The 22,061-nt window shown below is 38.9% G+C and overlaps 1 protein-coding gene across 1 annotated transcript; it reads right to left on the reverse strand.

Annotated features, from left to right (window-relative positions):
• On the reverse strand, positions 1–7,007 carry badb (BCL2 associated agonist of cell death b). The gene is made up of 4 exons (XM_042512583.1): positions 6,857–7,007; positions 5,670–5,822; positions 4,511–4,731; positions 1–3,488 (listed from the first exon to the last, which is right to left on the reverse strand). The coding sequence occupies exons 2-4, from the start codon at positions 5,812–5,814 to the stop codon at positions 3,351–3,353; spliced, it is 504 nt and encodes a 167-aa protein (XP_042368517.1). The 5' UTR covers positions 5,815–5,822; positions 6,857–7,007; the 3' UTR covers positions 1–3,350.
• Positions 7,008–22,061: the final 15,054 nt, after the last annotated feature.

Below are 22,061 nucleotides of genomic sequence, written 5' to 3' on the forward strand. Positions count from 1 at the left end.
TCACTCTTAAAATTATTTATTCAAGACAGCATATACCAGAAGTTTCACAGCTGTAGAGAAAATTTACAAAAGTCATTAAAAAGTGAAAAGGAATCTAAAAAAAAAAGTAAAACAAAAAAAAAAAGAAAAAAGAAAAAGAAAAAGACAGAAATATTAGAATTAAAATTTCTCCACACACATCTTCAGATTCAAGTAATACCAAGGATGGTTGCAAAACTCCAGGTGCCCAGGCTGGTTTTCCACCTGGGTGCGTTCACTGCCACAGCTGTTAAAAAGTCAAAACCATAAAAAGACCTCTTATATAATGGCTTTTCCAGCATTAGCAATTGCAATGTTTTTCTTGCATTTGTGATAGTGAACGCACCGCCACGTTATTGTGCTTGTTTTAGCGTAATATTTGACAGCGAGCTGTGAAGTTTAAGGCGGTTATTGGGTGAACGGACAAAGGCTGGTTATGCGGTGTTACATCACAGGTTACAGCATGTTCAAGGCAGTTCATAATGATACACTCTTTTAAAATTCCATACTCATATCTGGCCCCAATCTCTCAGCACTATGTATATGTTCTCTGCCAGCTGATTCAACTGTGCTACTTGTGTCAAAGTACAGGTACAGACCTACTGGGAGTGACTTGTTACAAAGTAAAACACTACTTATTATGGCAGTACAATTACTTAACCACTCATACTTGATTTCCCTGTTGTAGTGTGAGAGATTTCCAACATAATAAAATAGTGGAGTCACTTTTTTCAGGAGTAAGTAGTTCAAATGTTACAGCACAGTTTAACTGTATTGCTGTAATATATTCGGGAGCTTTATATCAGATACGTATTCAATTCAAAGGGTCAGCAAAATGTTTCAGAGAATTCATCTTACACAGTCAGGGTGAAGCATATGTTACCAAACATATGGTAGAATTGGATGAATCTTAGCAAAAGGTGTTGCCATTCAGATTGTCTCCTCTCTGATTAAAAATGATCCTTAACCAAGTTTAGGAAAAGCTATAAAATAAAAGTTTTAAAGACGATAAAGATGCATCCAATTAGCCTGCACACCCGAGCACTTCACAACTCAACCCTACAAGTCGAGAGGAAGAGTAAGACACAAGAAGAACAAACCCAGAACCATTTTCAATAATATCACATATCAGTAAAACAAGTCACAAATAGCCAAATTATATTCACCAAGCTGTGTAAAAATGCTGATCTTTGTAATAATTATTATGAATAAATAATAACTCCTGTAAATGCCATATGTGCCAAATAGTTGTTAAAGCCTGAATATAATACATAAAAAGCAAATCTAGCATCAGATCAGCGCTCCTTCACCTAATGCCTGATAGATTAAGATCCCATTTTATTCACACCTCTGTGCAGATTAAAGTGAACAGCCCACATTTAAACAGATTTGGGCTGGCAGTCTGAACGAAGCCTCATAGTCTTACAAACCCAACAGAACTTGAAACTGATTTTCCAAATCAAACTCCACAAGTCGTTTGGAAAAGTCGAGTTTGAATTCCTTCAACTGGTGTTTAAATGTGACTAGACTCACTAAATTCATCTTTGAAATGAATTGGGTGGTAAACAAATGGGTCAAGAGGTATGGAAGCAAATAACAGATATAGGCATTTTAATTTTAACAGCCACTGACATCTTAATGAAATAGAAACACCACTTAATTCTTAACATCTAAATATTTCCCTTGAAAACCATGTACCTAAACGTTTTGGTTCCTGGAAATACAGGTAAGATCTTTTTTTAATTGCAAGTTCAAAGTGTGAATTAGATTATTTTTGTTGTTGTTTTTCCATTGATTTAGATCCTAAAATTAAAGTTTCCGAATAATAAAAAAAACCCCTCAAAATTCAGATGCAACATTCAAATCAATGTTCTATTTTAAAATTTTCAACCTGAAATTTTAGGTCTGAATTTGAGCATTTTGACCAACCTTAATTTTCTTTTTAAATACTGACACTCACATTTTTGGACTTGAATTTGTGAACATAAAACACACAAAAATATTCAAATTCAGAATTTGAAATTACAAATCAAGACATTTAATATTTAATTCAATGAGGTTAATGGTTTTCAAAGTGAAATATTTCAATGCTATATTAAGTAGTCAGTGGCTGTTAAAATTCAAATGTCTCTTACTTGCTTCCATAAAAAAGGCTAGTGTGTTGGCTCCTTTAACAGCAGTTAATTCATCCCCACCCACATCTTTAAATATGCACATAACATTTATCACAACAGCCATGGATTGTACACTGCCTATTGCTAGGTTGGCCAAACTTATTAAATAGCAGGGTAACCTTGTAAAATAAAATTCTGGCTAAACCACGTCCTTTATAACCCCTACCCCTGCAATTTGATAAAATATTAACAAAATATTTACACGTAAATGTTCCAAAGTCTTTTTTGCTCATCCACGGCTTTAAAAAGATAGATTCATATTGGTTTGTGCTTTTATATGTATGTTTAATGTCCTCAGATATAATCTAACCCTGAAGTTTTACAAAAGATAATATTTCTGCATCATCAGAGATTGTCCTTGTACAAGATTGTTCTTTCTTTGTTGATAAATTTGAGATATAAAGCAGTTAATGATAGTCACGTACAGTTGTTTTAAATGGTACTGGCTTGCAGGTAGTAGAACGGGAAGTTGGATAAATGACCGAGTTGAATACTTTAAAAAATCCTTCCCTCTTACGCTCTTTCCTCTGTTGCCTGCAGATTATTTTGGCACACAATTACAGTGGTCTCCAGAAGCATGAGTTTAAGTACAAACGTTTGAGCATTAGTAACACGTCGACATTGGTGATTTCCTCTAGAGAATTAGGAAGGAAATTCTAATAGCATTCAAGGTGGCCTCAAACAGTGTTTTGATTTCAGTGATCTCTCCATCTACAGTATACTGCATAGTGTTGATGGGAGAGACAACTTCGAGTTGAGTGGTCACCATTTCAATCTACTTATACGCGTATCTTTGTGTCTTAAAGAGATCGTTTCTCGTCTCCCGGCTCATCGTTTTGTCCATTCTATGGGGTTCATATAGCCAACAGTTCATCCTCATGCCTGACTGACTTTTACCATATCACAGTGCCCAGCAATACCGTCAACATCACGACCAACACAGTACAAAATATTCATTTAAATGTAGTTAGCAATGACTTATAAAAAGGACACGACGAGGGCGGGACACTTCGCCGTTCATGTTTTTGTGTTTGGATCTCTTTCTTTTCATTCAAACCAACCTTTCTTCTGTCTTCTCTCAGAGCTGGTCTTTTTGTTCTCTTGGCGACCCCATTGCTTTCCTCCCATTTCTATCGATTCAAGCTCCTCTCTCAGTATCTATTCAGTGCGATGAGTGTGGTTTTCATGGTGGTTGTTCTCTCCCTCCGTCTCCTGGTGACTGAAGAGGTAGCTCCACCAACTTTTAGAGTGGTGCATCTGTTTGGCCGACCCAGCGCTCCTCACCTTCTTCATTTCCTGCACGAAATAGACACAGTGTGGAGTTAGCAATAATTGTATCAGTTATATGAGAAAAAGGCACATTTTGTTCCTGATTCTGCTATTGAATTGACGGTCCTGTGTGTAGGATTTAGTGGCATCTAGAGGTGAGGTTGCAGAACTAAAAACATGAATGGCCCTATCTAGAGTTAGTGTTTCGTTTATCTGCTCTGAGCTACTGTAGAACAACTCCTCACAAGAGGACCTGCTCATGTGAAGATAGAAAAAGCGCATTTTTTGAATCAGTAATTCTTATTTCAGGTGATTATAAATGAATGAAAACATAGTTACAAATATTACATACAATTTCTGCTAATAGATGCCCCTAAATTGTACACAGTCCACCTTTCAGTCATTTTAGCACTGATCCTGGCAATAACCTGATCCTCTTCCTTTACCACACACACACACACACACACACACACACACACACACACACACACACACACACACACACACTTTCAGTTCTCTCTCATCACCAGGTCCCTTCTTTGAATGAAAACAATCAACAACAACATAAACACAGGATGAATATTTTTCCAAATTTCTACAAAAAAAAAGCCATGTCCATGTCCTAAAAATACAGAATACAGAGTTTTTGGCTCCAAGCTACAGACCAGACCAAAATCCTGTAATGGGGAAAAAAAAAAAACATGCTGTCACCCCAAGAGATAACAGTAAAATGCCAAAAGGAGCTGTGTAGTGGGTTAACCCAGGCTTTCACACTGACATTCGAGGCATATAAGATACATGAATATTCACTGTCAGTGTGGTAAATGGCTAAATGATGCTTGTGATAGTTGCAAAGCATGTCAACTTGCATTGACATCTGTATGATTTTTGGCTTTCCATTCCCTCAAAAAGGACGCAACCTTGATGTTTTGCACAGTACCAGTATGTATTAACACCATCTTTTAGTCATACTAACCACACCATTCTTTCCTCTTTTCCCCATCTTTCTTTTTCTAAACGCCTTTAAACCCTCCTTCCATCTCACTCACCCCTTTATCTAGCAGGCTGTCAAACTCGTCACTCATCCTTCGGAGCTGGCGGCCGTATTTCTTGGCTGCCCACAAAGCAGGCGGAGCGGACTTGGACCGCCCCCTGAATGGAGCGCCGTCGGTGGGCGTACCGGCCTCGTCTTCCCCCCTAGCCTGGAGCTCCTCGTCTCTGGAGGCAGTTGAAGCGTGGGACTCTGAGTTCAGTCTGATTCGACCGGTCACTACGGGAGACAAGGTAAGAGAGTTTTGTAATGCCTCACATTAGCAGGATGAGCCACATAAGACACAGTGAAAGGAAACATTAAGGAAATAAAATAGGAAAATTAATCTCTAATTATCGCTGAAAGAACTCGAACTATGCAGATAAAACCCACAACATCTTTTTCTACTGCTTGGACTAGAGATAGAGCTGTTATGCAAAATATGCGTGCATACATTTTAATGTTCCAAAGTACATCACAGATTTGATTTCTGCAGAATGAGGCCAAAGAGATGAAGCCAAGAAATTGCAGGACAACATAGGGGCATATACAGAAAATAATATTGGAGAGAGTGATAAAGGAATGTGCATAAATATCAAATGCTTTTTTTTGTTTTATTTTGAAGAATACAACTTGCATCTCGGCAGCTGCTGCAGAAATTTATAGTGGAGCAGAAAATATGACAAGATATTGCTCTCTTTTTCTACAAAACTGCAAATATTATTAATAACAAGCAAATGAGGAATTGTGGGCTTAAGTTTGAACTATTCATCACCACCCCGGTGATGAATATTGTGCCATGTGCTGCATGTGAAGTTGGAATACTTGGGGATCTTTAATAACAAAGTGATGCTGTTGAGCATGGAACTAAAATCCTGTAAACTTGGGCGGAATACAACAGTCTCAACAAGCCCATCTTCTTGGGTGGTGACAGATGGGGCAAGGTTGGCTTAACGTGAACTCCCAGTAACAGACAGAAGAGTAAATTTGGTAATAAAGCGGGACACACTTTGAGTCCCATCTGGAGCAGGTTGTGGTTAAGGATTCTCAAACACACTTTGGCATGCTTAGATAAAGTATAGTGGCATCTTCTTGGGACCTGTTTCCAAATTTTCTGCTCGGTGTTATACCACCTTCAAACGCTCTCTGATTTCACTGAATTCTTTGAGGTTTCCTACCTGCCATTCTGAGCTCAGGTAGGGTGAGGGAGTGACGTTGGGGGAGCTGTTGCTCCGGCGCGGTGGATGGTTGGTTATTTTCTCCTTCCTCTACCTCCTCCGATGGCTCTGACTCGCTGTCGGAAATTGTGAAGTGTGCAGCCATCGTGACATCTAGTGGAGTAAGATTCAGGAAAAATTAGAGCCGACCAACCAAGTACTGTAGATTGCAGACAAGGTCACGTCCATAAGTAGATGGACGTGCTGTATACACATAATGTTACAGGGTTGCAGCAGTATACTGGTTTCAAGGTTTAATGTGGTATGAAAATTGATCATACTGTGTACATATGCTTATTTATGATACTGGAAAAACAAAAAAGCAAGCGGACCCGCATAAGCACCTCTCCTTTCCTCTCCTCTTGTCCTTGACTGCCTGTCAGACATTACAAACCTAATTTCATTGAAAAATTATTTCACGTTTGAATTATAATGAATAAATGTCTTCTGTTTTCATTCACTGATAATGATAATAGTAATTGTGTAATATTGTTTACCGTGAAACCATAATATTTTCTGATTACATAAAACTCATTCCATTGCAACCCTATGATGTTAATAAGCTTCAATGTTATTGAGACCACGGATGGCTAATATTAGTGTTGACCTACACTTGATCTGTTTGAGAGACTAGACACAGACATGTCGTCCATACAAATGAATTAACCAAAACAATAGTTCCTCTTAGCTATAAAGAACACCAAGGTGCTAAAAAGTGTCTATACGGCTACTTTGATACCGTTTTACTATCAAACATCACTTTAGCTAATTAACCAAGAATCATAAAATGGCATCATCCATTGTATCGCTGATGCTGCTCCTACCTAACACACCCAGCAGGCTATCTTTTTCTCTTTGCTGTCCCTGATATTAGCCAGTCCAAAGGTATTCACGGTGCAACAACCGGTGAGATAACCGACTTGTTTTGACAACACGGACCCATGTTAGATATCATTAACGACTTGTTGTTACACTGTTGTTAAAAGAAGACAACACACCTTCCTCTCCGGTCAACACACTGACTCGCTTGTTTTGTTGTTGTTGACTGAAGAGGACAAAAGAAACTTCCTACAGGGCGGAAGCTGCCGAGGGGTTAAATAAGCTAAAGAAGTATGTAATAAAACACAGTATAAATAGGTTTTTCTTACCCGAAATTTTTATAGCGTGAGCCCGAAAAGTGCGAGTGTGTCCTTACTTGGCCTCATGCGGCCGCAGCTGTTGTTTTTGTTATCGGTGTCTTGGTCTTTTTTACTGTACAATACAGTTTAGCTGCTCGCTCACCCAATCGCCGCGCGTCAATGCACCGCCGCTGCGCGCTGACGTCACTGTTGCGAGCTAGGACTGGGCTGGGGCTTTGTTTGTTTCACCGGCTTACCTTAATGCTCAGTGTAGAGGCGCAGCAAAATTTAAATATACACATAAGTATTGCTATATATATTTTCATTCATGTGTTTCCAGTTCTGTAAGTGGCAGGATTCAGATATCAAAGTGAAATTAGTAATACCACAGTTTAATAACACTGAACCACAAGTTTAAATCCTTTTGAAGATGTAGCCCATTATGCAGCAGAATGGCCCCTTTAAGAGGTATATAAGGATATTATACATTGTATAATTGGAATATTTACTGATTGATTAATGTGTAAGTAGCGTTTTAATGTTGCTCGGCCTAATTGGGGTGGAGCCAGTGACAACTGCCTATTATATGGGTTGAATGGTTTAATATAAATAAGAATGCATTTTTTAAAACTTATTCACATGTTTTGAATTTAAAATCTTAATCTGCAAAACTACTAATAGGCTTGCCTTAGTGGTCCAATAAATGTACAGTTCTGTGCAAAGTCTTAGGCCATCCTAAATGTTATTTTAGCAAGGTTTTTATGATCATACGTATTTATTTTTCAGCAGTGTCTTAACATACAAATACAACCAGAACATATAGGAAATATGTATACAGTATTAAAAACACAAATATTTAGGGATAAAACAACTCCAGCAGGCTAAAGCTGCAAATATTTAGTGTGACATCCCTTTCCACTTAGCATATCTTGAACTCTCATGGGCAGACAATATGAGATTTACAATATTATTCTTCTGCTATACCAGAAGAATATTTAAGGAAACTTCACAACTTAATGCATTGCACAGGTTCACTGTATTTTTTTGTTTTTATCTTAATAAAGAGACTGAGAAATATGTATATACTCTGCAATTTTGCTTAAACAACATATTCATGGTGGCCTAACATTTTTGCACAGTACTGTATTTGAATAAAAATATATTATATTTGCCTCATAAATTTAGTGGAGTAGAAGCTAAAAGTAGCATAACATGAAAATCCTCAAGTACTGTACAGATAATGTATGTCTAAATTGTACTTTTACTGTTTTGATACATTTGCTCAAAAGTTGAGGTTCTTTATTTATAAGTGAACAAAAAAGAAAAATCGACATACATACAGACATTACTGGAAATGCCTGTTTGGCCTTGGGTCATTGTTCATCCATCCAATGCACTTTTCCTTTCTCTCGCTTAGAAAGGAATTTGCAGACAGCATTAAAAAAAGTGAGGCTGAAGCTGAATCAAAAGGAGAAAGACGGGGATAGGAGAGCTCATGTTACACAAGAGCTATGTGAGATTTGCTTTTGTCAGATGTTGAAGCTGATAAGGAGAGGGTTGGGCAAGAGCCAATGTACATGCAAGTGTAAACAAATGACTGAACTTGACAAAATAATCATTATGAGAAGCAATTTTAATTGATTTGTATTTGTGGTAAGAGAAGTTTAACATTCATCAAACTGATAACAAGAAGGGCTTTAACATTGCTAAACAATGTCTTGAGTTCTTTTCCCCTCTTTTTTCTCTTTTTTCCCCCTGTCTGATACAAGAAGAGGACAGAACATGATCAGTCAGCTGTCATACCGTGTATGAGCAGCAGGTGGCGAGGCAGGCCTGCAAACTATTCTTGTTTGGCTTTTGCTGAGTTGTGTTCCTCATTGGTCACACTGCATCATCTCCTGTCACAGGTTGTGTGGTTTCCTGCGGAAAAAGGGAAAAATCCCAAATGTTTAGTTTAATGTTTAAACATGTCTGACTGATGTCATAACATATTTTGCAACACGTGGATGAGGTTTCATGATCTCAGGATTGAAGTAGCTCGTGAAATTGCATTATGAAATCTACGTCATTGGGAAAAACACTGTGTTTTTCATTTCCTAAAAAGCTGGTAATTCAGAAATAATGCTTTGTCCTCTGTCTGTTATTGTTTGTCCAATGTCATGTCAATAGAGCAACACTGCATATAGGGTGTGTGTGGCACAGTGCATCCTCCACTGATCCGTCTCTCTTCTTGCACATCAATGCAGGAGAGTCAACCGTGTAATTATCTCCCATTTATATCTGCCTCTATTCCTCCTCTCCTCCTCGACATCATTCTCCTCTCTCCCCTCTCTGCCATTAAGAGCCTCTTGTGAGGTACGAATCAAAATTAGTCTATTTTGCAAAGTCAGTAAGTGACACTTGAATGGGAGGAGCAGAACTATTTTTGCGGAAACTGAGACGGGATTAGAGGCGATGCCATGCAGCTTCTTCTAATTCAGTGTATCCAAATAGAACTAATGTGAGTTTCTAAGCTTAGACAAACAGGGTCCGCTCAGTCAGCTCTTGGTGGAAAGGATGGGAGCAGCTCTTGAAGATGACTGTAGAGACTTGCCTCTTTTGAACTCTATTTTTGGAGGGATTATAGAAATAATACATGAGAGTTCTCGTTTTGGTTGGATTCGGTTGCCATTTGAGAACCATATTACCCATTTTAATCTGTATGTGTGTGAGTAAAGCCACGTGCGCTGCTTTTGGAGTATGTTAGAGCCATAAAACTACCGTCCATAAGAGTATGTGAGTGAGAGAAACTGATCTCTTACATTTTCATGTTCATCATTTTCCACACACATACACAGGCACAGAGAATATAAGTGTGTGTTTGTGTTAAAGTCTGCTGGATTTCTGTGTAATCTGAAAGCCATACAATTAGCATCCATTTATATCTTCCTGTACCAACCTCGCCCTGCCTTCCTGCCCCTCATCTGGCGGTTATTTTGGGAAACGGAGGCGTATGCGCTCCCACACTGTCTCTAAATCACCACTCAGTGTGTGTGTGTGTGTGAGTGTGCCTGTGTTTGTGTGTGTGTGGCTGCTTGAGAGCAACAGCAACAGCGTTTCCAAGTGGTTCCCAAAATGTTCCTTTCAATTTAATGCCAGGACACTGCCTGTCTGTGTTACTGCCGCCGCCACCGCTGCTTCACTCACTGTCCTTTCAAACATTTTCCCCTTCTCTGCAGTGCGCGGTTCGGTCTGTGCAGGAGCTGAGATGCAGAGTAGGTTTTGAATTATTTGAAGTAGGAGGGCTTAGGGAGAATTGGATTTCCCAATTCCAAAAAGATGAGACACACACCCGAAATACAGACAGCGTGTACCAGACACAGAGAGAGGAAGAGACAGACAAAGTAACTCAAAAAGCAACAGATGAAGGATCAAAAGTAAAGGCAGACCGAGAGATGAAAGAAGTGCCTGAGAGTGCAGGGAGAGATTTAAGCTAATAGAGGAGCACAAAAAAGGTGGCAGTAAATGTAAGAGTTTGAGAAGACTGCCATTGAACAGAGAAAGATCTGAGAGACAGAAATCAGGGGAAAGAGACAGCAATGTGGAAAGAGCAAACTTATCCTACATCAGAGTGTGTCCACTCATTCAACCTCAGCCCTTTTGTCATTTCTCGCAGTACATGCTCATTATCCACGGGCCGCTCCCTTGCTGTATAACTAAGTCACTCTGTGATCACAAGACCGACATATGGCAGCTTTCTAATTTAATCCACCCCACCCTTTATGCAGCCTGCCGCTCATATAACCCAGCTCTCTTTACGCTAAAGTTTTGGACTAAAAATGGGTTCCTGAGTTTTTCCCCCGGTGGATAAAAACACAAAAAAATGGACAGCTTAACAAGACATTTGATCTGAGGCTGGTGTTGAAATCTTTCTCTTCTTAAGACAAGTGAGATGTCTGTCATAGGGTTGAGGAAACTTTCCTTTCCCCAGTGCTGATGGAGTTATATTTCAAGAGGCTCTTGTCTCTTAAATATGCCGAAACGGTAGCAGAATAGTTTGACACTTAGTCTTTAAACTCAGCTAGGCTAAGCTAGCTGTCTTCTGTCTGTATCTTTATATTTAGCAGACAGACATGAAAGTCGTATCAATTTTCTCATTTATCTCTTGAAAATAAGATGAGTCAGCAAATTTCCCAAAACTATTCCTTTACAGAAATAGACTAATATAACAGTAGAAAATAGACAAAATAATTATTTTTGCAACAACCAACTGTATATTTAAAACAGTCTATCTTCCAAGTCCTGGCTTGGCGAAAGGTTCAAAACCAGGTTTAAAGAGTGTAATTAAGCCTTGATCTAAGTGGACACACACTTACTCCATGCCTGTTCTATATCTTGTCAAGCCTCACACACTCTCACCTAGCCCCTTTTTCTGCCCTGTAATATCATCAATTATGGTTGGCTGTTTTCATGTGGTTGGGGTGGTATGTGTGCTCAGTGAACTAATGCACATCGGCTGTGTGTTCATGCTGGTCTGAAACATATGTACTCCATATGTTAACTTTCGGGGGGCACCCTGGTACTCGCCTGTCATTATGTTGTCCAATGACAGTTAATGAATAGTTGTATTTTTTGACTGGCTCAGGGTGTGGATCGTACTTTGGATCTGATGTCCTGTTTTTCAAACCCTTAACCTTCAAATCCGATGCATCCTGATGTGCACAAGTTCAGGATTTTAATTCGTCACAGTTTGCTGCAACTAAGTCATACATCATTAAGAAAGCACTGGCTATGATCACAATGTATTCATTATCACAATGCAGCTTTAATTGTCTGCAGTTAATGTAGCTTTTGTTGGCTAATCAGTTTATGTATACCACTGTTAAGCTCTGCCTGCAGCCAAACATGTTGTCACGCTTCACTTAATTATCATGGTAGAGCCACCATACAGAACGGTGCAAAACTGTGCGGCATTTCCAATGCTCTCGGCCAATCAGATCATAACTTACTGTCATGCAGAAATCGTTTCTTACTGTCTAATCACATAGAAAAAATGAGGTTCGAGTTTTATTATAAAAGACAATATACATGTGATCTGCCATTTGCTGAACAACATGGACAAAAGGAGTTTGAGCAAAATTTCAAGGGAATGAAATTTTGTTGTATAAATAACCAGTTATACATCAGTTACTCAGCCCATGTCAAAGATCCAAAACCAGAGAAAAATTCTTGATTAATTTAAGTCATAGGGGGACCATGTTTCCCAACAGAAAAACTATATCAAAACATTTATTTACAAACTTTCACACAGTATAATCCAAGTCTCATTTATACAGTTGTATGCTTAGGACTTCCCAAAAGCCATTTCCAACATAAAACTGAACTGAAACTTTTATTTTTCTCTTTGGAGCCAGACTCCATAGACAAAAACAGTGATTTGTAACTTTAATATTTGTAAAGTTAAGATTTCTATTAGAAATTACACATTTTTATATTAGAATATTTTTAGATTTGTAAACTAAATTAAATATTTCCTTCAAAATTGTAACATTCACAATGGGCTACTAACAATATCTGGGTGTAAAAGAAAAAAGAAATCTGAAAATATAACATTGCTTTGATTTTTTTTTACATTTCACACTCAACCTTTAGAAGTGCAGAAATGCTCCAGTGCTGGGATGAACACAAAAGAGCCAGTCAAGTTCTTTCTCTTTACTTTGTCACCTCCCTGCTCTGTGACTGGGGTTAAAGAAGCTGGAAAGATCATGAAATAATGCATTCACAGAAGCTTTGAAACCTTAAATTAGTAATGTTGTTGAAGACATTGCGGATGACACTCTTATATATTATCCTGTTTGAACTCTGTAGGGGATTTTTTTAGCAAATGTAATAGACTGCAAACTTTCTAAGTTTAGTTATGCAGTTCAGGCTGACAATTGCGAACAAGAAATAATGTACATCTACTCAAGTAACTTTAGACATGATAGCACTGGAGGCCAGAATTTTATGAAGTAGGAATACCAAAAATAGAACAAGGAGAGAAGCAGCAGCAGACATTAGGATAAGGATTCGTGGATAAGGATAGATTTTTTTCACTGCTAGGAGAGCGTTGTGAATTGTACTGTTGAAATTTGTCTTTGAAAATCTTTGATTTGACCAAATGTTTTAGCGACACTTCTCCGTTTGATGCCCCTGTTTTCTTTTCCATCCTTCACAAGAAGAGTAGACAATCCATCCCCATTAAAGATTTTATTTGTTTTGTTTTGACAGTGATGAGAGGCAGGGAATTGGATGGAGCGGTGCAACATGATACAAAACAAGCCGCATTTTCAGCCCAGATGAGAATACATGCTATCTGCATTAGTCTTCCTCATTGCCTTAATCCTCCCTCCATCTTTCTCATTTCACAGACTCTCAGCTTTTCCCCTCTTTTATTCATTATGTCTCGTCTTCCATTTCTCTGCCTTTGCCCTTTTTTGTCTATCAGTACCTCTCTCTATTTTATCTTCTGTGCTCCGTCCTGTCTCTCTCTCTCTCTCCCTCTCTTTCTTTCTCTGTCGTATAGATTCTGCCTCCCTTTCTCTCTCTCCCCCATCTCCCCCCTTGTGTATCTGGGTTGCTGACTGAACTAGTTCATGTCGAGCTTGCTCGCTGATGGCGTCATTGCCCCTGTTTAATTGATGTGTTTTGATAGAAACAAGCTGTTTGTTGGACTCAGTCAGGTGGTAACAAAATCTTAAGAGCCTGACCAGAAACAAGAACACGCAAAAAAATCAAGGGGTAACTAAAACTTTTTTTTTTTTGGGGGGGGGGGGGCACTTTGATTTCATATTTATTGGTTGGACTTAAAAGCCTCACATCACACACGACACGAAATGACACTTAATTCACACAGTTAATTCATAATTACACCTCACAGTCACTCTGTGTGTTCAACTTTTGCTTTAACTTAATAGCACTTTTCTTTGCAAAGTTAGAAAAGTGCTGTAAAACACTGTTGGGGGGGGGCACAATTACATTAACAAACCATGGAAGGCTAATGAGAACTTACACTGACTGCTGGCTCCAGTAAGTCCCAGTCAGCAGAACAGAAATGGGATAAGTAACTGTTACATTAGCATAACAATACAAATCTGCATAAAAATAATAAAATAACGACTGTGATAGATGGCCATCATTATAGGCAAAGGAATTGGAATACATTTGCCAATAACGCAAAGTATTTTTCATCCCACTCGTGCGCCGTAAAGCCCGTTATATTATTCAACTGTATCCTTGCGGGTCTGGTCCCTGCAGCAGGCTGTTGGACTGTTGACTTCCATCAGCTCAACATGTCTGCGTAGAGGGATGCATCTCAGTTTTACTAAATAATAAAACATAAACCTCCAATTTGCAGTATAAGAAGTGCACACAAAAAATGTAGGATCTGTGTGTAGTATAAGTGTAAATGTGTGCTTGTGTGTGTGAATCATAGGGGAAGGTCAGTATTGCTTTGGGGGAGAAGAAACAGAGGAGACAGAAGTGATGAATTGCACTTTGGCACCGTTTTCCTCGCAACACCCCAGGTTATATTGTATTGTGTGAATGTGTACGTGAGACACAGAAGATATTTTGCACCCCCAAACAAGAAGAAGCGCTAACTAGAAATCAATAAAAAATAATAAAAAAAATTTAATGATTTTATTTAATTGATTGAATGTGTTAAATAAAATGACAATAATAGTAATAGTGATTTTTTATTTATTTATATTGTGCCCTCGATGGCGTTAATTTTCTGTTACCTTAATACTGTACATATACACTCCACTCCACCATATTCATCAGTGGGGATGTTTCTGTCTGTGGATAAGTGTGTATGCATGGCTGTCACAGCCTAAATACAAATTGTATGAATGTTAGCTCAAAAACTAACGCTGGGTGTGCAGACCTGCATAATGGAATCTACTCATATATAAATGATGCGTTTGAACTGAGAATTTTTTGGGCGTAGATGCCAAAATGTATGCGCATTTTTCTCACAGTCATAATAGTCAGCTGTGAAGAAAACTCCCCTCTGACTTGTTTCACTTACAGCAACTTCTGCTTTATGATTTCTTTTTTTTTTTGGTCAAATTACGCAATCGCAACAAGGGGCAGAAGAAGCACAGACATGATTAGATAAGAAATATTAAGAAATATTCTCATCACGGCTGTGCTGAGGATGTTACAATGACTAATGATTAAAACATTTCTAGTTTTTCTGTTGCCTTTTGGTTTCAGATGACGTCTCAGTGCCACATTTGGTAACTCAGGCATCACGTGACCTTTAGAGAGTACTCACATGTTCACGGGTTACACTGAGATCAGCCAAGATACCTTTTCGCAAATTTTGTGAGCATCATGTGATTGGTTTCAGCCTCCTAATTGATCAGCAGCTCCATTTCTATGATGATCAATAACCTAGAGGGCTGAAGGAGGAGGTCTACATCTCATCTAAATTTTGTGATTTGAGTGTGTGCATGGTGGAGCATCTGGGCATGCCAGTTTGAATGCATGCTTCTGCTTGTGTGTTTCAGTGGAAGAGTGTGTGTTTGAGCACGTAACACTCGGCTGCAGAGCCACGTAAGCACTCGGCAATCGACTTTGTCGTGATTGACGACGTGCCTAACGCCAGGACGCTGCGGCGACAGATGCTTCGATGCACTTGCATGGCCATTAGCACTGTAATAACCTCCAGTGGACAGAGAACAATCAAACAGCGGGTGTGGGAGCATGTGTGTTTGTGCGATTCTGAATCCATGTGTGTGGTTTCATGTGTGCGGACATGACTGTGTCTGGCTGTACAAGCAGGAGAGAATGTATCATCTTGCATATTTTAGCTGTAGTGTGAGAGAGGAACGGTGTAGTGTGGCTGCGCCTCTCATCTTTTCCCTTTCAAATTATCAAGGCTCATTTGCTGGCAGTCCTCATCATCATCATTTAGTTGTGTTTCACAGCTCCCCTATGGACCGTACTCAGCATGACTTACAATTGCTTCGGTGGCCCGACACAATGAGTCTGTGGCGGCTCATGAATAATCAGGAGCCAACAAAGCTTCATAAGATTAGAGATAAAGCAGAATGGCTTGATTAGTGGGCTATGGTGTAATCATGTCCAATATTTGAGCTGTCTTTATAGGTGCATGAGAGGATTCTGAAATGGGATTTGGGGGCTTTGACCTCTATTAGCCTTTATTTACCGAAGGTAGCTTCTCTAACAACACAAGCTCCCCTCTAGCAGCTACAAACTCATATCAACCTGTGCAAGTATATGCTTTGATTTTTGTCTCGACTCCTTATGATACTCAAAGGAAAGTGCTAGAATATGCTGTTACAAGAAGTGAAAATGACATGATAGTTGTATAAAAGTAGAAGTCCATTTTTTAGTTTCACTTATTGCGAAACTTGTGTATGCACTGACATGGGAAAACCTGCCAACAAGGTCAGAAGGTTACTGTTCACCTTGACCTTAAAGGAACTGAACCACATTTTGGGAAGTTTGCTCATTTGTTCTCTTCTCGCCAAGCCAAATGGAAAAATTTATATGAGTCTCACGTCTGTCTGTTATATAAAAGGCTAAAGCCAGCAGCAGGTTAATATAGTGCCTGGCCAAGAAATATTAAGGCGCATAACCCCTTTAAAACCACAGCTTTTCATCTTTACACTTCGGCTTTTGTACAACTTAAACAATTGAGATGTAGCATGTTAATTAGTGAGATTTGAAAGCAGCAGCCCACGTAAAGGAAAGGCAAACCAGGCGAATGTTTGGCCCCCAAACAATGTTTTTGGAAAAGGAGCCCCAGATTGCCACTAATATACACCCTTTTTTACAATATCTGCTCAGGTTCTTTAACTAGTTCCATTCAGGATTCATGAAACCTTGGTGCTATCTAGCAAACCAGCCCATGTTTCCACCAGTTTTAAGCAGAACCATTGTCAAGAGTGTAGGATCTCCACTGTTTGGAGGTGCTTGTTAGTGAATTGCAGAATTGAATTGAATTGAAGTGAATTGAATTGAATTGAATTGAATTGAATTGAAGTGAATTGAAGTGAAGTGAATTGAATTGCGTATGTACAGAGCCAGGCTAGCTTTGCCCCTGCTCCCAGTCCTCAGGCTAAACTAAGCTAAGCTGCTGGAAGTAGCCTCATATTTAGCGTACAGGCACAAGAGTGGTGCCAATCTCCTCATTTTACTCAAAAAGCAAAAGCAGATAAACTGTTTCCCAAAATGTCAGACAATTTCTCTAAGCTCATTTTCTTTGCACTACAGCAGTGACTTTGTGCTTGTACATTTGGTTGTCGCTGTAATGTTCTAAGTATTTCTCCTTACAATAAACACATGCTGAGTAGGACAACATGCAGAATTTATAGATACAACACTGCAGCAAGTGTGTTACATTGGTGATTACTGTGAGGTAAATTCATCATCATCCAACCATTGTTCATTCAGGGAAAACTGACTGAGCATGAAGCTCTTTTATAGCAATGCTCTGATTTTACATTCAGTGGGCTAAATATAACATTATAGAAACTGCAATAATACGATAAAGTCCACAAAAACAAATCACTAGCAGAAATATCTATCAGTGACAAATAGCAATAAAAACAGTAAGAAGATGAAAAAGTTAAATAACAGAAAATCTGTAAATCAACCAAAGCAGGGGCACTGCGCAGTAACCATATCATTTAGCATATTGTTAAAATGACCTTGTGAAACATACATTTCTAATTTTAATATTTTTTTTCTAACTTGTTTCATTTATTTGGTGCAAAAAAATGTAAAAGCTAATTTACTCAGTACTGATCAGAGCAGTAAATGCAGCCTAGCTTTTATTGACTACAAAGGGGACGGATGTAGGGAACAACAACAGGGGCCAGTGTGAAGAAGAGCTTGTCTAGTTTTAAACTGGCTTTTGTGCTTTGCCAACTATTTGTCTGCCAAAGTGTGTGGAGTACATGACAGAGAGCGGCGCACCCAGGGAGTCGGTTCAAAGGCAGCTAGAAAACTCCGTCTCTTAAGTAGCGTTTGTACAGGTGTCACAGCCTGCCACCGCAGTACCAAACGAAACCTTCATTTCCTACTTTTATTTTTCTAACCTTTACATTTCCTGCTTGGGCTGAGCTAATTTAATTATTAATTTGGATTTGAGTGTGTATGTCTGTATGGACATTTGGAGGGCCACTGTCATCTTGGCACCAACTAATAGGCATCACCTCAAAATTAGTCTGACCGTGGCAAATTAAAATATGGAATTTCTGAAATTATATCTTTATTGAACAGGTGGATATTCTCATTATTCGTCCAGAAAAAGGTGCTGGTCAAGAAGACAGGAAAACCTATGCACGTAAATTGGATTATGTTGAACCTGAGGTTGAGAGCAACAGACTCATTTACCAATTGGCTATTGTATTCATGTTATGTGCTCCACCATTACGTTCAATGAGATAAAACGTTGTTTTTACTTGTTACTGAAATGCAAAGCTGAGCTCTGAGCACTGGCGGCAAGAGAGCTTAAAGGGCAAAAGCAGTGTTACATTGTTCACGTTGAATGCATCTCTAATTAGAGCTAGTTTGCTGGTGTGGAGTAACAGAGTGGGTATGTTGTAGAAATGTTAAATTCAATATAGTCTCTAGATAGTTAGCCTGTGTGTTGGTGTATATGTATGTTTTTTTTTTCTTTTTGCCAGTACCAAACTACTTTTTTCATACTATTAAACCATATGATCACATGAAACATAAACTTGAATCATCCAATGACATGACGAACGGAACGACACCCAGTGTGCCACAGTTTTCACGACTCTCATGCTAAAGGACCAACTTAATATTTAATGGAAAAACCGCAATTATCCTTCAGGCAGAAAACACTTCACACTGCTGCTTTCAAAGACGCCTATGCGCTGTCGTATACCATGTTTTCAGCTATATTACAGCCGTAAGACAGAAGGCTCCGCTTATCCTCTCATTGCCATAGAAACCGGGTAGAAATGTAGCTTTCAAGATATCATTGTGGTTCGTTGGCAGTGTTGTAGTGAGGCAGGCAGGCACACTTGAAGGCGATGGGGGAGGGTTAATAGGCATTGGATGTGTAATGCTTTGATGCTGTGCTGTTGGTACGCAGTGGAGTTCAAGTAATCCGAATGGAAGATATTGGGAGCTGGATTCTGGTACAGTGACTGAAAAGTTGATTCTTAAGTTGTTTTCTTTTGCTTTATATAAGAATGCAGCATTTTTAGAAACAGGCAAGAGGGTTTGAAGCCCTCATGTCTGCATTGTGAGTGTTAGACGTTTTAGTGATGTATCACCTTTACTTTCCAATCAATTACCCTACAGCGGTAGGCAAATTGGCCTCTCCAGATGAATGATATGAGTTGTCTAAGAGGTTATGTTTAGGGCAGTTAATCAATGACTTGTTGCATTAAAGCTCCCATATTTTAAATAGTCAGATTTATAAAGCAGGTGTATTTACTATAGAAATACTGTAAAAGTATCAAAAACGACAGGTTTTTTATCAGATTTTACTAAATAAAAGCACAAAACATATATAAATATTTTGAAATGTAGAAACATAAACTTAATACTTATTAACACTCAATTTGTTATTTGAACTATGTACATTATTTAGACTTGCTCATTTTCATGAGCAGTGTGCAAAGAGGTTGTGGAAGGCTATGATTCATCTGACATCGCCATATGTTTTTGTGTGGCAGGTAACAGAGCACAGTGAAGTCATTATGAGTATGCATAATGATATCAAGAAAGATGGAGGCCTTAGCTTTCTGCTCAAAATGAATGAATGCGCCAGCTAATTTGAGATGGATATATATGATCTCTGGACATTATGGGAAATTCTTAGGGAAATTCCAGAGAAAGTCTCGCGAAATGCTACATCTGCATTGCATGCAAGGTAATGACATGATGACAGGGGAGACAGAAACCTTACCTTTCTGTTGCAAAAACAATGAAATGCTTTAGCTATTTTTGGTTCTTAATTTAGATCCATTTCAACAGGATCAAAGACCTCCTACTGTTGTCCCCGGGATGTTTTTAAAGGGTTAAATGAGCTGTCAGAAAGTTCTTGAAGTTATGATGTTACAGCTATACAGACGGTTTCAAACTTATGTGAATTATAGCAGCTGATAGAAGGTAAAAATGGACCCAAGCTGCTGATTAGAGATAAAATTCCCGCTAAAAGGCTTACAAACATAGACAGTGCTGTTAATGTCATTTCAGAGAGGGCAAGCGCAGATGTGGAAGACCCGGGAACACTGACCAATCAGAGCAGCCATGGCTTTTTCATGAGGCTTTTTTTTTTTTTTTTTTTTACTTTTAAGCATGCAAACATGTTCTAGTAGAATACAAGTACGAACCTGAAAATGAGCATAATATCAGACCTTTAACTGTTTAAATTAAAGCCTGACAACCATGATACACTATTTTGCAATTGTTTAAACTTGTAAGACTTGCCTGTTTTAGTCAATTTTGTTGTTTTTGTTTCTATGCCAAGAACAGCAGCTCAAGTCATTATTATTAAAGCCTGTATTTAATTGTGGGAACAAATTACTTGAACTTTTCTCCCACGACCAGTAGATAAATCTTCTGCAGCGACCTTTCTCAGAGTGAAGGCTTTGTTCTGAGCATTTTGTACCATTTTGCTCAACAGACATGCAGGGAGAAATCTCAGAATACAAAATCAGTTGTTGGTCCATGCCCTCCATAACAGCACATACTGTATAAGCATTTGCTGATCTGATGCCACTATTGTTAAAGGGACAGTTCACCCCCAAATCAAAAATGTATATTTTTCCTTTTACCTGTAGTGCTATTTATCAATCTAAATTGATTTGGTATGAGTTGCTGAGTGTTGGAGATATCGGCCGTAGAGATGTCTGCCATCTCTTCAGTAGAATTGAACTAGATGACACTCAGCTTGTGGTGCTCAAAGCGTCAAAAAATTACATTTGAAAAACTCAACAGTAATGGCTCTTTCCAGAAATCATGACCTGGTTCCTTGAGATAATCCACAGACCTTGTTTTGAGCAGATTCCAACCGTATCATTGCATAGAAGGAAGTGAGCATCTATTCATAGACAAGAGGCTTGTGCCTGTAACAGCATGAGGTGTAAACATTAATGGTGTTCTCCTCAGATGAGCTGTTAACGTTAGCTAGCTCGGTTGTGCTAGTTAGAAAATAGCTCCTACTACGGCTGCCTCCTGAAAGTTGGAGATTCGACTAAGATTGCCTCAAGTTGAGCAGTTGTTTTTTTGTTTTCTTTTGTGCTAGTCAGTGTGCATCAGGGGAGGTTATAGTCCCCAGCCCTTACTGCAGAGTGAGTGCTCTTAACTGTCATGCTGCTCTTTGTTAGATGCTACAGTGGACACGATGCAGCGGCACAGAGGTAGGGAGGCACTGCACTGTAAGGCTCTGAGATAACATTATCTTCTTTCTTTTGCTTAGAAGTAGTGAATTCAGAGCTCACAGCAACTTAGCATGATACAATTTTTGGCTTTTGTTTGATATCTGTTACACACTTTTTTTGGCACTTTGAGCACTGCAAGCCAAGAGCCATCTAGTTTTATTATATTGGAGAAAAGGCAGACACCTCTAGGGCCAATATCTCCAGCATTCAGCAACTCACACCAAAACAATCTAGATTGATAAATAGCAGTGTAGGTAAGAGCAAAAATATGCATTTTTGATTTTGGGGTCACCTGTCCCTTTAAGCTTTTCTTAGGTTTGAACACAAAAACAACTAAGTTAAGATTTGGGAAACATGTTTTTGGGTTGAAATCACTACATTGCTAATGTTAGAGGACCATTGTTACTATGGTTACAACAGTAATGACTTGATTAAGATAAAGGAACGGCAGCAGCCGACGTTTACTGTTGGTAGGAAACAGGAATTAAGCCACAGCTTCCCATGTTAATGTTCAACGTTTTGTTGACCCATCCATCCACATCGACTTCCCCCCTCTGTGGACGAGTGTTGTGTGTGTAGTCACAGCATGATGTAGCTGATTCCTCTGTGCCACAGAGCTCTGACATTGTCCAAAAACTATTAAAAACACATTAGGGAGCCAAGCTGTTGTACTGGGTGACATGTCCCGTCATGAGCAAGGGCACTGTAGTTTATCACAAGTTGATCCCACATATATCCTGCTACTGTCATACTGCGTTTAGGCCATTACAGAGGCTATGAAAGAGTTGAGGGGGAAAAAAAAGAAACTTTTCATGAGA

The sequence above is a fragment of the Plectropomus leopardus genome, chromosome 23, assembly GCF_008729295.1.
Source record: "Plectropomus leopardus isolate mb chromosome 23, YSFRI_Pleo_2.0, whole genome shotgun sequence".
Taxonomy (NCBI): Eukaryota; Metazoa; Chordata; class Actinopteri; order Perciformes; family Serranidae; genus Plectropomus; species Plectropomus leopardus.

Excerpts from the sequence above, each read along its gene's own strand:
- badb (XM_042512583.1), bottom strand. The coding sequence starts at position 5,814 with ATGGCTGCACACTTCACAATTTCCGACAGCGAGTCAGAGCCATCGGAG. Across the intron at positions 4,732-5,669 it reads ACCTGAGCTCAGAATGGCAG|TGACCGGTCGAATCAGACTG; the intron begins GTAGGAAACCTC and ends TGTCTCCCGTAG. Across the intron at positions 3,489-4,510 it reads ACAGCCTGCTAGATAAAGGG|GAAATGAAGAAGGTGAGGAG; the intron begins GTGAGTGAGATG and ends TATTTCGTGCAG.